Here is a 14,480-nt window from a genome sequence, read left to right as displayed (position 1 = left end):
CTAGCATCCCATAGCTTAATTTTCGCAGTCCTCAATCAAATCGGATATCAATACACTTGTGACAGTAGTAGGTACCTGGAGAACCAGGCAGGTTACCTGGTATCTTGGTAAGAAGATTCAGGAGACTTTAGTACCTGCTTGTACTTTTTTTTTTTTTTTTTTTTTGTATCTCGCCATGAATATGACCCATTTCGCAGAAATTCCCAAAGACCTGACTGAGGTTTTGTTTGGCTTAGTGGGGGTTTCACCTGCTTAGCTCCCTACGTCACCTAAACTTCGCGTCTGAACAATTTACTACTTTTTATATCGACTGTTTACGCAGATAATTGATGATCAAGATGGTGCCACCAGCTGCCCCAGACGCATATCCGAGCAGCGCCAAACCTCCCAATTCGCGATCATGGACATCTCGACCGACCACACCACTTCGGCCACCTTCGCAGTCGTCTTTCCGTGGATCTCTGCAACCTTCAGGCGACGGAGATGGCGCGTTTCCTCTAAAGAGATTAGAGCCAGCATTTGCGGAGCTGTCTGATGCCATGGCCGATCTTGAGGCAAACATGATGCATTTTCAACTTATAGACGAGAGTTTGGCTAGATTTGGCGAATCGTTTGCGAGTTTTCTTTACGGCCTAAATATGAACGCTTTTTGCGTCGACTTCCCAGAGGTGCTACTGCTCCCGAATGCCTTGTCCCATTCCATGTAACACCTGTCTGATTCATCTTCTCTCTCTCGTATCTAGACCCCCATACTTCAGTCGTTCCGTCGAGACCGCCAACCCAGCACTGAATTGCGACCAACACACGACGCAGAGGCAACTTATATGTAAGCGTTGTTCTCATGGGCCTAACACCCGGACAAATTGCATCGATCTGCTAACGGCGGCGAAAGGACGACCGATATATCCTTTGTGGAAAGCCCTCCACAATCGACAAGGCCTAATCCGAAGCAAAAGGGACCTGAACATCGCCAATCGCGTTTACCATCTGCACGGGGTAGCTCAACAAGAGGCAGACCAACCACCAGTCGCTCATCTAGCCGGCCTAGTGGTATTGTGCGGCCGCGAGGACGGGCTCTGAGGTAGAAAAGGTCTTCGATAAAATCTCGTGCTGTTTCATAGCGTCTTGTTTTGATATACCGTGGCATTAATAGCCGTCTTGTAAAGGTCCGGCGTCAAATTAGAGAACCATTTCAACGCCGCCCTCAGCTGCAGGTTCCTGTTCCATGTCCATCTTATTCATGTGTGCTTGTCCAGATTTCGACTCGATCGCAGATTCTTCTCGCAGTTGTTTTAACCTAGCCGACCCGTCAGTTAAATCAACAAGAGGCACTAGAAATCATCCACATGCAAACAGACGCACCTCCGCTTGTGTGGCTTCCCTCGCTCGTGAGTAACTAGGGTTTCAGGAGTGTCGAACCACCTGGAACAAGTCACACAGTAGTTTTTCCCAAGTCCTGGCAGATCTTGTGTTAATTTGGTGTCTTTGTATTGCGCAAGGTGCTTCTTAGATCGAAGGTCGGATATGACCTGATCCACGTCGCTATTCAAAGGTCAGCTTTAGGAAACCAGCATAATAGTAGAATCACCATACCGCGTCTTGCGCCTCGTTTTTGTGAGCGTGCGCTTGTTTCCAACCCCCATTGTGATTGAGCTGTGTGCCAAACTGAAGTTCAAAGATTGCGCTGGCAGCGACTAGACTTTTTTTTTTTAAGCAGCGTCACTTATCGTTACATGCGATAAGGACGTAGCGTTCAGATTTTTCACTGAACCCGTGTATCCTTCGTATGTATTATAATAAATAAGACGGCGATCAAAAGTTATACATCATCAATAATAGCATTCATGGATTTTCTTTTTCATGTTTTTTAGTTCATGTTATTTTTATTTATTCTGTCGTCTCATGAGGAGAATGTAAAAATAAAATGAAACTAAACCGTAAACCGTAAATTACTAATAGCCAAAGCCTCAAGTGTCTTCGTTGCCTCTTAGCGCCATAATGTTTTGGTTGTAAAAACAAGTCATGGCGCCAAAATGGGATTCCTTGTTTGACTTTGAGCTGCTAGGCAAAACGGGATGTTGTATCAACGTCAAGCCCAAGATGTATTCGATCAGCAAGCTAATCTACTCCCCTTGGTCAAATTTATAGGATATCCCATGCATCCTCAGCCGCATGGCAGAACTTGCTGCACGCTACACTTGCTGAAAGCGAGAAATTGCTGATAGAAATCTTCTCGTCGACTATTGAGTCGGCAAAAGTATCGGCACCCTTCGCCATAGCTCCAACGAAAACGCAAATGCTCTCCTTGGGATTTAGAGACTCCATGTACTCACGTACGCGAACTACTGGAGCATCAAAACTAAGAGTTACTTTTCGACAATTTGATGGCAAGTGATCCGTAATCGGATTCTGAATCACACGTAAAAGCTTCTCGTTGGAAGTCGTAGAGCGAATTGAAAGCCGGTGCAAGAGCTGTACCATGAGGCCTGCAAATCGCTTGAAAGTCCGGGGGATACGGACAGAAGGGGATACCTCAATGAGCACACCTTTAGCTGTATGGATGTAAATTTGAAGTCGGCCGGCTTTGTTGATCGGTGAGTCCAAGAGAGTCAGTAGGCACTACCATCATTAGTATCGTGCTTCCAACATCTATGGGCCCGAATACGCAACCTGATGCGCGATGTCTGGTCGTGCATCGCTTATGTCGCGGTTCATCTTCCGCATAACACCTATATGCTCATCGCTGTTGAGAAGCGAATACTTCTCCTCTCGGTGGAGGCCGGCACGGTTGACGCCTCCCTGAACTGCCTTGTATGTCTCCAAGCTGGCATTCGAGAGTACGACAATCAGTCGCTGGGAATCTTTGTCAGTGAGCGGGATGGGAGTCTTCTGCTCAGCGACCAGTTGAGGCAGAGACGGTGGTGGCAGAGACTGCGTTCCTGCAGAAGAAGAAAATGCCATGATTAGCCACTCGCTCATGAAGGTGACAAGCAGTGGAAGGAATGATAATTACTAGGCCGTTTCATGCCAGCGCGAGGATCGGGAGACGACATTGCCTAGATATATGAAGGCTAGAAACAATCCAAAAAAAAGGGAGGGAAAAAAAAAAGAAGGCTGGGATAATTGACACTTGGAACGAATTGCGATGGGAAATTGTGAGCAAGGCGACTAGAAAAGACTTCGAGATGCTAGTAGATTTGTGCCAAGCCGTCGGAGTACAATCAGTTGGGTAGTTATCAAGATAAGCAGAACTACCCAATAGTAAGATTAAAAGGGTTAAATGAATAAGGTTCTATAATAACATATTGAGAGGTTATCGGAATTAATCTACTAATATATTAACTTAGACGAAATAGATTTACTTCCAGTTTTATTCTTCGTAGTCTTAATGAAAACGTTTATTTCTTTTTTTGATTCATACATTGCTAAATGTTTACTAGTGCTGTTTTGACTGATTAATTAAAGGACCGTTCCTAGTTTTTGAAATACCTGCTTGAAAATTCACGCTCCCAGCGTCTAGTAAAAGATTGGTCTCGTTTGTATAAAATACCAGTGCTTCCGTCATCAGGTATACTACTGTTACTATTCCTCTTTATTAAGACACATTCAGTCCTTCTCTCATATTATTTACTCTACCCGTACTATATATCTTGGCAAATTTCCGCTTAGTGTTTCCAACCTTCCAAGCGCGCCAGCAGTACCTTAGGAGTAGCTGTATTGTTTTTTTATTTGCTCGCTAGCTTTTAACCCGCGCGAATCTCTCGAATGAACCTTGGCTGTCTAGTGACCAGAACACTCCTAGCTGAAATATCCCATGATAGTTCGTTGTGACTCTGGAGAGAATTGCTGAAGCAGTGGCATTGGGTCTACATTTGCAGCAGTTAGAAGAATTTTTGTCGCGGCAGCTACACGGCTAGCCGTTTGCCCCTGAAGTGTTTCTGCTTCCAGAGCCTGTGCAATGAATACAAAAACCTTGCCAGCTTGGTTCATTACGGATGGGTATTGACTGCAAACTTGAATTAGCCACATGCCCTCGTTTCTATCATTCTTTACTCATTGGGTAAATGCTATGCAACTCACCGATCGATCAGCTCTGCTAGATATGCATAGGCATACGGTGCTGCTTCTTCATCGTTGGTTACTGGTAATGTGTCGATCCACCGCGTTATTATTGTGTTAACATCATCAACGTTGCCGGAGTTGTAATGGAGAATCTTGGCAATGGCAGCTGAGGCATTTTCTGTGGCATAAACGTTGTCTTCGTTCCGCGCATCGGGAACCTGGGTGACTTGAAACAGGAACGGCACTGATCCGCCCAGGAAGGGGGACCACGCAGCGCCGCCTCTATGTGCTGCAACTCCAATACCGTACGCAGCTGCTTGACGGATCGCTGCAGAGGCATCCTGGCAGCCATCAATAAGGGGCTGCTGAATGTACGTCGCATATCGAATACTTTGGGGGCCACAGTACTCCAAAACATCGTCCATGATGCAGAGACCCCATTGTCGCTGCGTTGGATCAGGTGACGAAAGAAATCCTTCATAAGTAGACATGAGGCGCTCCCAAGCGGGCAGAAATGAAACGCCGTGGTTCTTGAAGATAGAGTGAAATGCTTTGTTCATATCAGAGAGAAGCGTTTGGTCATCTTCGATCGCTATCAGGGTCTCCTCTGCTTCGTCCTCCACGTCATCAGCAGTGGCCCCCTCCTTAGCATCAGCACGCTCTGCCACCCGGTCTTTATAATCCTCCAGTGCAGAGAGCGAGGAGTCGATAAATCGGTTCATATGGTCTATCGTAAGACACTCTTTGCCCAGGACTTGCACAGACTCGTAGAAACACTGATACATCTCCGCAAGTGTATCAATTCCTGGTTCAGCCGTGAGTACCTCCAATAGCTTATCCACGGTCGCATTCCACAGGCCAGTTAGCTCGTTTGAAGGGCAACCGTAAGCCTTTTTATACGAGCTGAGCAGCTGCGGGACAAGCTTGGCCGAGATATAACGGACAGGATCGTGAAAGAAGAACGAAAGACCGGGCAGGGCAATTTTCTCCATGATGTTTGCAACGAATGGTGCAAAAGCAGCTTCGAGCACCTGAGCATAGACAACCAAGAGCTCAATAGCCATATTCTTGTCATCCATGGTACTAGTGCGAATGCCAATCATTTTGCCCTTGAGTGGTACAAACTCCCAGCCCTCTTCGCCTTGCATTTGCTCTGCTTGCTCATCATCGTCCAACAGCTGGATATCCGGCTTGGCCATGGCAAGTTCAAGAAGTGGTGGCATAACATTCTCAAGGAAAGGAATGAAATCAGTACCAAGAACGCGGCACATACGACCCCAGCAATGCATAAGATATTGTGCCTGCGGATCATCTGCGTCCGTGATATTTGTCTGGATGTGAGCTAGGAGATTCACAAGAGTCATGGCATCCTGGCCAAGTCGCTCTTTTCCAACAGCAAGGGCAATAAGAGTTGCACACTCCATTGCTTTGGCCCGTAGTAGCCTATACTCCTTCTCACTCTGAGTCTGAAGAACATTGACGAGAAGAGGCATTAGGGTATCGTAGTATTTTGCAAATGCCGCTTCGGCCGCGTCGGCTATAGTTGCGATTGTGGATAATGCCTGCTCCTGAACAAATCGTTTCTCGCTTTGAAGCAGTTGAAACAAGTGTGATAAGAGCTCATCCAGGTAGGGTTCCAGTATGGACTTTTCCGCTTCTTCACAAAAGTTTACCAGGGCTGCAGCCGCATGAGATTTTACACGAGCCTCTGGCGAGTTGAGGACAGGAATAATGGCTTTCAAAATCCGGTCATAGAAATCGGTTTGCATTTTGGGCGCAAAATCAGTACTCATTTGCCCCAAAGCGTTGCAGCCAGCCCATCGCACACGAGGATGTGGATCTTGGAGAGCTGGGATCACCAAGTCAAGAACTTGGCTAAGCTCTCCGATCATGAGATCCCGGCAGCCCTCCGAAATGGCAGAAATCGCCATGAGTGCAGCATGTCGATCTCTCCAAGCCATGGATGTCATCATTCGCGGAAGCCAGTTGAAGGTGGGAGCAAGAATTGTCTGGCCCCCCAGCTTATTAGCCAGGCGATCCATAGTTTGTTCTCCAGCAACATGGTTCTGATCGCTCTCATCTGCCTCAAGCTGTGGAATACAATTAGTAAATTGCCCCTATGATTGAATCATCTCTATCGATTACTCACATCATCAGACGCCAGCCATTCGGTAGCATCGTCATCATCTTCGCCAAGATCAGTCATCAAACTCAGGCACTGAGTGATCATATCGGTCGTGTAAGACGCATCCTTTCGGCACATCGATGGGGCATAATCAGCGAAGGTAGCCATTAATTCCAATGCATTCTGTCGGCAAATAGTATCCAGTTCTTTGTCTTGGACTACCGAGATGCTGAACTGGACCAAGTTGTGGAAGAGAGGTTTGAACATTTTCGGTGCCGTCTCCGCCAGGTCAATGAGGGCCACGAGAGCTTTGCTCAAGTCATCCGAGTCTTGGCTGTCCTTGATAGGGGGGAGAATATTGAGCACATCGGGAATGAGAGCATAGTACTTGGATTGGCCTTTCTTGCTGATCGTCCTGAAGAAAGATGCAAAAGCATCCATAGCGGCCAATCGGACCTAAGGAAAACAGTGGTCAGAAGCTGCCTCCATCATGCGAACGAATTACTGTACCTGTACTGCGTCATCTTTGAATCCTCTTTGGAAGGCCTGCAGAACGGCTTCCTCGTGTTGCTTCTCGATGATTCCAGGAGTCGTAGCAAAAACTCTGTATGCGGTCTCGCGCTTTTCAGCTTCTAGTGCCTGGCTTAACTGGAAGAGCGCTCCCAGAAGTTCCGGCCAAGAATCATCTACAAAAAAAAATATATGAGTTAGTATCAATTGAGAAGCGTGCCAAGGATCGGATAAGACGCAGTGCTGGCTATGGAGACTGACTATTATCTGTGTATTGCCGCGCGACCTCAGCGACGGCATCGCTAATTTTGTTTCGAACTGCTCGATCGGTCTCAGAGCCTAGGGTCTCGAGTAATTTCTGGCGAATGACGATGGCTTGATCCTTTACTAGCGAATAAAACATATCCACGTTGTTCCCAGTGTCGGTTTTCCGGGTTTTTGAAGAAATCCGTCTGAATATGACGGCAGCGAAAGATCGAATCTACATAAATACGTTAGGGAGCAGCCCATACACCAATCATTTAGAAGTCATAAACCTCGTGGGAGTGAAGCATACCGCATTATCTGCACCGGCTTGTATCTGCTCCGCAAGTCCCATTAAAAGGACTTCTGGACGCGAGTTTGTCCAGCTGTTCTGGAGATGCTCCTCAGCTTGAGATCGGATGCCATTGTCGGAAGCCTGAAGTGCCTGCAAAAGCTGCGTGAGCTCTGCATGTATGTCTGGGGATAGAAGGGACATGATTGCGACGGCTAACGGACGAGAACGCCGCGCAGCTATGCCTGCGAAGTTGTTTGAACAATCAGGTCGAGAGGTAAAGACTCTTTATCGCGGCTCAGTTAGCGGCTGGACAAAAAAGAAAAGTAGGCAATACAGAAATCGAAGTTCTGTGGTGGGCGTAACAGAGCAAGGTGGGGGAGGGGAAGGGTGTGTGGTATGTCTTGGGCGTGTGCTGAAAAAATTAAACTGCGATAGTGCCTATCTAATCAGTTGAAACTATGCCGAGTATCTGGTAGGTACTTCGAGCCGATAAGTACATGCTCACATCAAAATTGGTGAGATTAATCAATTGCCGGCCTTGAAACTCGTTAAAAACTTATAACATCTAATAGCGTTAGCATCATCTTTGAGTAAACACAATATTTCCCTGGCATGTATCTCGTGGCAAAGAATTCAAGGTGCTTTCGGTCTCATGAAGATACCCGAGATTGAGCCACCTACCTAAAAGTACCTACTAGAACCTAAGATCGCAAAAAAGAATGGAGCAATGGAGCTACCGAGGAAGCCTCTTACAGTATTGCGACGTGCTGAGTACCACCACAGGTACTGCTAAGGTCGGCCGTAGTGAGGTGAGAGGAGTACAACTGGTACATCCTCTCTGGATCACCTACAAGTTACTTCGCTTGCGCATACCTACGCCATACACTCACTCTTCGATCAACTTTTACCCACTTGCTGTTCTCTCTATGAAATCCTGTTAATATGTAACGGATAAGGACGCAACAACAGCAGGATTTAATATGTCTTTCAATACCGATTCAGATATTCCCTCCAAGTTACCTGAGGCAAAGGCCTCGCCGTCGCCACACAGGTCGCCTTCGAGCTCGAGCACCAGCAAGGCTTCCCATCGACAAAGCTTCACTGAAGGATTCCGCAATCCTCCACCTTCGCCCCGCCATCGACACCCCTCTCTGACCCAAGCTGCAATCCAAGACCTTCTCATTCACCCACCTTCTACCAACAAACACCAAAACCCCAAGTTTGTCGGGCGGGAATGGAGAGACATCACCATAGGAGAGCTTATTACAGCTGAGGATGTAAACTGGATTGAAATCGGAGGCAGCGTGGAGGAAGCCACATTGGTAAATGCGACCCATTGAATTCGCATGGTTGTTCTGTCCATACTGACGCCATTACCAGATGCTCCTCCAGAGTTCAACCGGCGTTGTTCTCGTCAGAGACGAAGCTTCTGCTACATCGCCAACATTCTGTTTTGATTATAACGATCTGAACGCCTACCTCCTCACCGTTGTGGGTGTTTCTCGGCCTGAGAGTGATCAAGCCACGCTTTTTCATGATATCATGACCAAGGCTCAAGGAGGAGCTCGTATATCACTTCGCGAGATCCAGACCTTGTGTTCCAGAGAAGCCATCGTCAAATTGAACTCAGGTGTGAATCTAGCTCAAGCTATAGAAAAGCTTGGTAGCGGAATACACAGAATCTTGGTTACTGAACAAGCTGGGAATGTTATTGGGATTATAAGCCAACTTCGCATGGTGGAGTTCTTCTGGAACGAAGGGATCAATTTTCCCACCATTGACCGACTTAATCCAGTCACACTACAAGAGTTAGGAATTGGAGTGCGGCCGATAATCTCAGTCCAGTGAGTACACTCAACGCCAATAGTAATGCCCTACATACTCAGGAATTCGAACTGACAAGCCCTTAGCGCCGACGCTCCTCTTACTGAAGCTTTATCACTCATGTATGATGAGGGCCTTTCAAGCGTAGCTATTGTAGACAACGGACAAAATGTGGTGGGCAACATCTCAACAAAGGATGTGCGGCATTTGACAAGCTCCTCGAGTGCATATTTGCTTGGTAACTCTTGTATGCACTTCATTTCCATCATTCTAAACGAAAAAGGGGTAGAAAAGGGACAAGATGTCTATCCCGTTTTCTACGTAAACCCTTACTCAACATTGGCACATACCGTAGCCAAATTGGTGGCAACAAAATCGCATCGGATGTGGATTGTGGATGCAGGACCACAATCGTCACCTATGTCAACGCCTACGACACCAATGACCACATCACAGACTTCTATATCAGCGGGGACAGTTCCAGGACCCATTGCATCTGCTGTGCCTGCAGTCACTGTTCCGGCAGCCTCGATGGCCGGGGCTCTGTTGTCAGGCAAATTAATCGGAGTGGTCTCGCTAACAGATATTCTCAACATATTTGCCAAATCTACAGGATTGCACCCCTCTGAGCCATGGGAACAGAGAGTACGCCGCCGACGCAGCTCGAGCAGCTCCGTACGGCCCAGCGTAGAGTCTTTACGGTCCAGCGTGGAAACGAGGAGGTAACGTATTGTGATATTCGAGTTGAATTCGCGGAAAACTTTTGAGGCTGTTCTTGACACAGGCGTTGCACAAATGTTCATACTCCTTGATAATGCTAAATACGATGTAATTCATGAAGAGTGAAGCATGTACTTTGAGAGCTCATTAATATATTATGGTAGTAAGTATATTGGTTTAACATCGTTATTTTTTCAGTATCAAGAGAGGAGCACGCGGATATCAGCCGATGTCCTTGAGAATCTTAAGTCCCCGAGTGGACTGGATACGTTCTCATCGCCGCTCTGCCTTTCGATAGCCTCTTCCAATCTCTCGAAATCAGTGCAGAATTTTTCAGCTGCCTGTTCTACAATAGCACGAGCTATTTCTGAATCTTGTAGTCCCTTCAACCTGTCCATTGCGTCCATCAATGCGGAAGGAAGAAAATCGTCGAGCTCCTGGCTTGCTTGAATAACAGAAGCTTGATCTATCTCAGCAAGTTTACCGTTGTCTGAGTAGTTTAGCAGGGTATCCAAACCCGATTTCTGGCGAAAAGTAATATGTTGGTTATCAACCAAGTTCAGGACGTCCCTTGAAATATCTTCTCGAATCTGACTCGCTCGGGAAATTGTACTTTCAAAGCTGTCAAGACAGAGAGCCGCCGCAAGTTTGCAGTTGACAAGGAATATTCCGCCCTCGGGATACGTCATAGGCTTTGCTATCTCCTCGCAGCCAGACATAAATGGATCAAAAGCCTGGGACAATATGCTCTGTGCCTCACTGCCAGAATCTGCAGACGCAGATAAGGAGGATTCGTAAGTCTGCAGAATGGTACCAAGCTGCTTAAAGGCATCTTGAAGAAATCGCGGTGGTTCCAGGTTCGAAGGGACTTGCTGGAACTCTCCTTGGATGGAGAGAATATTATCTCTGACGAGTGATCGGAACTGTCTCTTAGCTTCTTTCTCAAGACCTCCTGTACAATCTTCTAAGCCCGATCCTGAACCCAGAAGCTTTTCAAAGGTAGCTCTGTAGAAATTGAGAAGCGTAGAGATCTTGTAAGCAGGAATGACATCCTCGTTGGATTGTACTGCCTGCTCGACCCGCTGGCGTAGTATTCGAACAACAGGCGAGAAACTACGATCCATTAGGTGGTTGAGGGCTTCGAGAACTTTAAAATCGGTGCCTTGCGAGGCCTCATCCGAGGGTAGAGTCCAGATATTTGCATTTAGACTTGTAGTTGACGTTTTGAATACATCATCCTTGTCGACCGCAAAAAGAGTCTCAAGCGCTTCTCTCTCGCCCACCGTGGCAGAATGAACCCAAGCAAACATATCGCCGACATAACGGAGAGGATCATGTGCTGTTAGATCAATAGGCCGAGTAGTTGCATCTTCGGTCCCTTGTGGTGTAATGCCTGTAAGGGCGCAGTGAAAAGCTTCTGATAGAAATCGTTCTCTGGATGCTGAAAAAAAGTCCAGACAATTCTGAAACAGAGAAGGCCTTTCTGCAAGGACTCGTAAAGCCTGTCGCATGCAAGGATTCACATTGGGATTTTCTAAATTCAGTGTCCTGAATTCTTGCTGAACCCACTTGTAAAGCTTTTGGAAAGCCATATTTATATGCACGGACGTCCGGTCGATCAATTCTAAGCCGAGGGTTTGGTTTTCAAATCCAAGTAGAATGTCGCAACCAAGAGTGATATTCTTTGCCTTTTGTAGATTGGTGAAAAATGCATTGTCAACTGGTCTGATAGTTGAAGTAAGAGAGTCAATCTCGTCCTCTGTCATAACGAAATATCGTTCAACTGCACTGAGAGTCTCTTGCTTCCTCTCGATTTCCATGCGCTGCTCGAAAAGGGACGACATTCCTTGCAATGCCGGTGCGGTTCGATCATGAGCCAAATCGATTTGGCATTTTATATCCTCGATCCTAGAGTTCAATCTATCCACTACTCCTCGGACGAGTTTCAGTCGCTGCTTGGGTTACTACCACAGTATCCTGTTGGGAATGGGTAGGGTCTAACGTACCTCTGCAACAGCGCCCATTTCTTTAACAATTTCGCCATTGCAGCTAATTGCTTCTCCTAGAAGATCCAGACGAAGTAGGCGCCTAGTTTTACCACTGCTTCCCACGAATCGTTGATCGGCTAAGAGAATGGCATCGCGAAAGTCGTTATCAGAATAAGAAGTGGAAAGTACAGATGCAGCCTTTAGGACCATAAGATCAGCTCCTTTCCCACTAGGTGCACTTGAAGAGGTCCACGATAGGCCATGATGAGGATTGGCACTATTCGGTGAAGCCATTGGAGCAGTCGAAGAGCGAGATGCGACTACATAAGGTAATTTTGGTGTATGAACCGTAGACGTGTAAGTCATACGATTTCATAGTAATTAAAATTATTTAATAATTTTAAATTAAATGTAATAAAATGTTTAAATACTAATTATTAAAATATAAAGTATTAATAATTAAATTTTAAAAAGGGTATTATTTATTTAATTTTAAAGAAGGTTAAGTATTAGGTTGAGAAATTGAACTTTTACTTGCTTTGGGAAAAGGGCTTGGAGACCGGTGTATGCTTATAAGTGAACTGAGTCGGTGTCCTATCACAACAAGGAGCTAGCAATAGCTCAGCAAGCCCCCCTGGCCTAATGGCTAAGGCGTAAGACTTCTATAGATGGAATCTTAAGATTGCGGGTTCGAGTCCCGCGGGGGGTTTTTTTTGCGTTTCATTTAGTCTAAATAAAGCGAAACTAATATTTCTGCTTTTTATTCCATCTAGCTAATACATATAAACAAGTTATTGCACATTGGTTTTTACTTCATTATTGTTTTTTCTCTAAATTGTTTATATTTTAGGGGAGCAGAGTCAATACACTCATCCAAGGTCAACCCCGCCTTACCTCTACACAGCCCTTTCCTATGCACCTCCTACTTGCACCCAATTGCTAGGGGCTCTAGAGCCTTGTATCTCTGCACGAAATAATGTATTAAAGCGTGAGCTGTCACAGAAACAAAAATTCTCCTGTTTAAAGCAAAGCAGGTAGCTGACACCTAATGAGCCACTGGAACAAATAGCTAATTAATTGAATTTAGATTGCAAGAATTGGGATTCCTTATCACTATCCTCCCCGTATTCTCTCTCATCCGCGGCTATCATATGCTCTTTTCATTGTATTCAAACTGTATATATTGCAGACTTTTTATTCTCTTAAGAGCTCGTTTTGTCAACTCACCAGGTTAGTTTAGGGTGCCTCTCTCCGAAGAAAGATGTTGTATATCGTGTGGCGGGATGGGGTCACAAAGGCCCATGCAACTAGTGTTTGACATGTGTCTTTTGTAAAGGCCCAGGCCGTCTTGTATCCAAATGCCCAAAGGTCAAGCCTTGCGCCATTTGAGGTCAAAAGAGCCATAAAGTTCAGTATTGTCCCGATCAACGAACTTTACGGCCTCTGCGACAGTCCACGATAACGCCTTCCATCGAGGTTGCTTCTGCCATCATTGATATCGTTCCCTACAACGAGAAATTGCACAATGAAGTTATGTCCCCAAAGCATGATGATGAAAAGTGGCTTGCTCTTTCCGAAGAAGTCAGAGTTGTTAGTCTCCCCGACCCCCTAATTTTACTGTACCAGATGCTTACTTTAGTTAAAAAGAGCACCACTATTCATCACCCCTTTATATTGTCAGACTTGAAAGCTGTTGCTCTACGCTTGCTTGACGATATTCTAGGTAACCGCCTAATTGGCGCCCAATCTCTCCCGTATCAGGCTGCGATAGAAGCTCACAGTAGCGCCAATGCCGTTGTGGACATGCTGTTCGCAACCACCAGGCCAGAAATTATAGAACTGCAGGGCAAGATTGTTTCTACCGCTGCTCTTACTTGTATCAAGTTAAGACAGAGCAAAGACAGCCATTGGTCCTCGCCGGTTGGTTATGCCAGCTTTGCTACCGACGCCAGGAATTCTAAACACGTTTGACCGTATGTTGGGCAGTGTAATGTCCCCAGACGGCGAATATTTTCCCAACATATGCAATATCTCCTCCTGGGAAAACATGATACTCTTCATTATTTCATCTTGTGGCTGGAAACGGTCATGGAACGGCCAATTTCATCAAACTTTGGGAGTCGCCATCCAATCAAATATCTGATGAATGGTATCAAATTCAAAGCAACTTACTCGAGGCCCTGTTCTGCAAGGCTTTTTTTTACTCACCATGGCGCTATTGAACCAACTATGCCTGGTATTGACAGCACCCACTCGAAGTATCAAAGTTATGGATTAACCCTTATGACTCCTTTGATCCAAGGCAGAAGAATGCTGCCAACCATGTTGAGGCTCAACGTCAACGCATCAACAATGGATTCGCCAGATCCACGAATTCGTCACTGGGCATCCATTCGTCAAACCCAAAAAGAGTCTCAACTGCTTCCTGTTCCTCAACCGTTGCAATTTCGGACAGATTTGTTTCGACGTCTTCAGCGCGGCGATCTCAGATGACAACATTTACCAATCCTTCATCAGAGATTTGTTGGAAAGCACTGATTCTAGCTTAAAGAGCGAATCTAGTAACAAGCTTGAGCGTATTGACACTAGTGGTGTACTATTTACGGGTACTCTTTTGGCCAAGATTGGGTTTATCTTGGACTATGAGCTAATCTTATAAGTATAACTCGGAGGTTAGCTTTATAGAGAATAATATAGTAAACTTAGACTTATA

General features: G+C 45.9%; 6 protein-coding genes and 1 non-coding gene across 7 annotated transcripts; 3 read left to right on the top strand and 4 right to left on the bottom strand.

Moving 5' to 3' along the window:
• Window positions 1-220: 220 nt before the first annotated feature.
• Window positions 221-1,590, top strand: V8C40DRAFT_111 (DASH complex subunit Dam1-domain-containing protein). Its single transcript, XM_083210791.1, has 3 exons — window positions 221-668; window positions 744-826; window positions 893-1,590. The coding sequence occupies exons 1-3, from the start codon at window positions 330-332 to the stop codon at window positions 1,083-1,085; spliced, it is 615 nt and encodes a 204-aa protein (XP_083078571.1). The 5' UTR covers window positions 221-329; the 3' UTR covers window positions 1,086-1,590.
• V8C40DRAFT_106 (uncharacterized protein) lies at window positions 1,130-1,882 on the bottom strand. The gene is made up of 3 exons (XM_083210724.1): window positions 1,594-1,882; window positions 1,363-1,542; window positions 1,130-1,297 (listed from the first exon to the last, which is right to left on the bottom strand). The coding sequence occupies exons 1-3, from the start codon at window positions 1,641-1,643 to the stop codon at window positions 1,180-1,182; spliced, it is 348 nt and encodes a 115-aa protein (XP_083078570.1). The 5' UTR covers window positions 1,644-1,882; the 3' UTR covers window positions 1,130-1,179.
• On the bottom strand, window positions 1,871-3,266 carry V8C40DRAFT_228662 (18S rRNA pseudouridine methyltransferase). The gene is made up of 3 exons (XM_083212314.1): window positions 3,014-3,266; window positions 2,671-2,939; window positions 1,871-2,619 (listed from the first exon to the last, which is right to left on the bottom strand). The coding sequence occupies exons 1-3, from the start codon at window positions 3,051-3,053 to the stop codon at window positions 2,143-2,145; spliced, it is 786 nt and encodes a 261-aa protein (XP_083078569.1). The 5' UTR covers window positions 3,054-3,266; the 3' UTR covers window positions 1,871-2,142.
• A 101-nt stretch (window positions 3,267-3,367) lies between these two features.
• Window positions 3,368-7,598, bottom strand: V8C40DRAFT_228657 (importin PSE1). Its single transcript, XM_083212313.1, has 6 exons — window positions 7,254-7,598; window positions 6,959-7,178; window positions 6,698-6,873; window positions 6,212-6,643; window positions 4,081-6,152; window positions 3,368-4,006 (listed from the first exon to the last, which is right to left on the bottom strand). Exons 1-6 carry the CDS (start codon window positions 7,434-7,436, stop codon window positions 3,799-3,801), a joined length of 3,291 nt encoding a protein of 1,096 aa, XP_083078568.1. The 5' UTR covers window positions 7,437-7,598; the 3' UTR covers window positions 3,368-3,798.
• Window positions 7,599-7,819: 221 nt separating this feature from the next.
• V8C40DRAFT_228654 (CBS domain-containing protein) lies at window positions 7,820-9,925 on the top strand. The gene is made up of 3 exons (XM_083212312.1): window positions 7,820-8,557; window positions 8,616-9,079; window positions 9,146-9,925. Exons 1-3 carry the CDS (start codon window positions 8,216-8,218, stop codon window positions 9,783-9,785), a joined length of 1,446 nt encoding a protein of 481 aa, XP_083078567.1. The 5' UTR covers window positions 7,820-8,215; the 3' UTR covers window positions 9,786-9,925.
• V8C40DRAFT_228652 (conserved oligomeric Golgi complex subunit 6) lies at window positions 9,742-12,258 on the bottom strand. Its single transcript, XM_083212311.1, has 2 exons — window positions 11,786-12,258; window positions 9,742-11,731 (listed from the first exon to the last, which is right to left on the bottom strand). Exons 1-2 carry the CDS (start codon window positions 12,131-12,133, stop codon window positions 9,980-9,982), a joined length of 2,100 nt encoding a protein of 699 aa, XP_083078566.1. The 5' UTR covers window positions 12,134-12,258; the 3' UTR covers window positions 9,742-9,979.
• Window positions 12,259-12,395: 137 nt separating this feature from the next.
• On the top strand, window positions 12,396-12,476 carry V8C40DRAFT_t27. Its single transcript has one exon. It is a non-coding gene; the product is annotated as a tRNA-Arg (tRNA).
• Window positions 12,477-14,480: the final 2,004 nt, after the last annotated feature.

This window comes from Trichoderma camerunense (genome assembly GCF_050948025.1).
Source record: "Trichoderma camerunense strain CBS 138272 chromosome Unknown V8C40scaffold_1, whole genome shotgun sequence".
Lineage (NCBI taxonomy): Eukaryota > Fungi > Ascomycota > Sordariomycetes > Hypocreales > Hypocreaceae > Trichoderma > Trichoderma camerunense.
This window is presented reverse-complemented; position numbering and strand designations above follow the sequence as displayed.

Excerpts from the sequence above, each read along its gene's own strand:
- V8C40DRAFT_228654 (XM_083212312.1), top strand. The coding sequence starts at position 8,216 with ATGTCTTTCAATACCGATTCAGATATTCCCTCCAAGTTACCTGAGGCA. Across the intron at positions 8,558-8,615 it reads GCGTGGAGGAAGCCACATTG|ATGCTCCTCCAGAGTTCAAC; the intron begins GTAAATGCGACC and ends CGCCATTACCAG. Across the intron at positions 9,080-9,145 it reads CGGCCGATAATCTCAGTCCA|CGCCGACGCTCCTCTTACTG; the intron begins GTGAGTACACTC and ends ACAAGCCCTTAG.
- V8C40DRAFT_228662 (XM_083212314.1), bottom strand. The coding sequence starts at position 3,053 with ATGTCGTCTCCCGATCCTCGCGCTGGCATGAAACGGCCTA. Across the intron at positions 2,940-3,013 it reads CGCTGGCATGAAACGGCCTA|GAACGCAGTCTCTGCCACCA; the intron begins GTAATTATCATT and ends CTTCTTCTGCAG. Across the intron at positions 2,620-2,670 it reads GACCAGACATCGCGCATCAG|TGCCTACTGACTCTCTTGGA; the intron begins GTTGCGTATTCG and ends TAATGATGGTAG.
- V8C40DRAFT_228657 (XM_083212313.1), bottom strand. The coding sequence starts at position 7,436 with ATGTCCCTTCTATCCCCAGACATACATGCAGAGCTCACGCAGCTTTTG. Across the intron at positions 6,153-6,211 it reads AATGGCTGGCGTCTGATGAT|CTTGAGGCAGATGAGAGCGA; the intron begins GTGAGTAATCGA and ends TGTATTCCACAG. Across the intron at positions 4,007-4,080 it reads CTAGCAGAGCTGATCGATCG|TCAATACCCATCCGTAATGA; the intron begins GTGAGTTGCATA and ends TCAAGTTTGCAG.
- V8C40DRAFT_111 (XM_083210791.1), top strand. The coding sequence starts at position 330 with ATGATCAAGATGGTGCCACCAGCTGCCCCAGACGCATATCCGAGCAGC. Across the intron at positions 669-743 it reads TTTGCGTCGACTTCCCAGAG|ACCCCCATACTTCAGTCGTT; the intron begins GTGCTACTGCTC and ends TCTCGTATCTAG. Across the intron at positions 827-892 it reads GACGCAGAGGCAACTTATAT|GACGACCGATATATCCTTTG; the intron begins GTAAGCGTTGTT and ends CGGCGGCGAAAG.
- V8C40DRAFT_228652 (XM_083212311.1), bottom strand. The coding sequence starts at position 12,133 with ATGACTTACACGTCTACGGTTCATACACCAAAATTACCTTATGTAGTC. Across the intron at positions 11,732-11,785 it reads AAATGGGCGCTGTTGCAGAG|CGACTGAAACTCGTCCGAGG; the intron begins GTACGTTAGACC and ends TAACCCAAGCAG.
- V8C40DRAFT_106 (XM_083210724.1), bottom strand. The coding sequence starts at position 1,643 with ATGGGGGTTGGAAACAAGCGCACGCTCACAAAAACGAGGCGCAAGACG. Across the intron at positions 1,543-1,593 it reads AAAACGAGGCGCAAGACGCG|CGACGTGGATCAGGTCATAT; the intron begins GTATGGTGATTC and ends ACCTTTGAATAG. Across the intron at positions 1,298-1,362 it reads GGGAAGCCACACAAGCGGAG|GTTAAAACAACTGCGAGAAG; the intron begins GTGCGTCTGTTT and ends CGGGTCGGCTAG.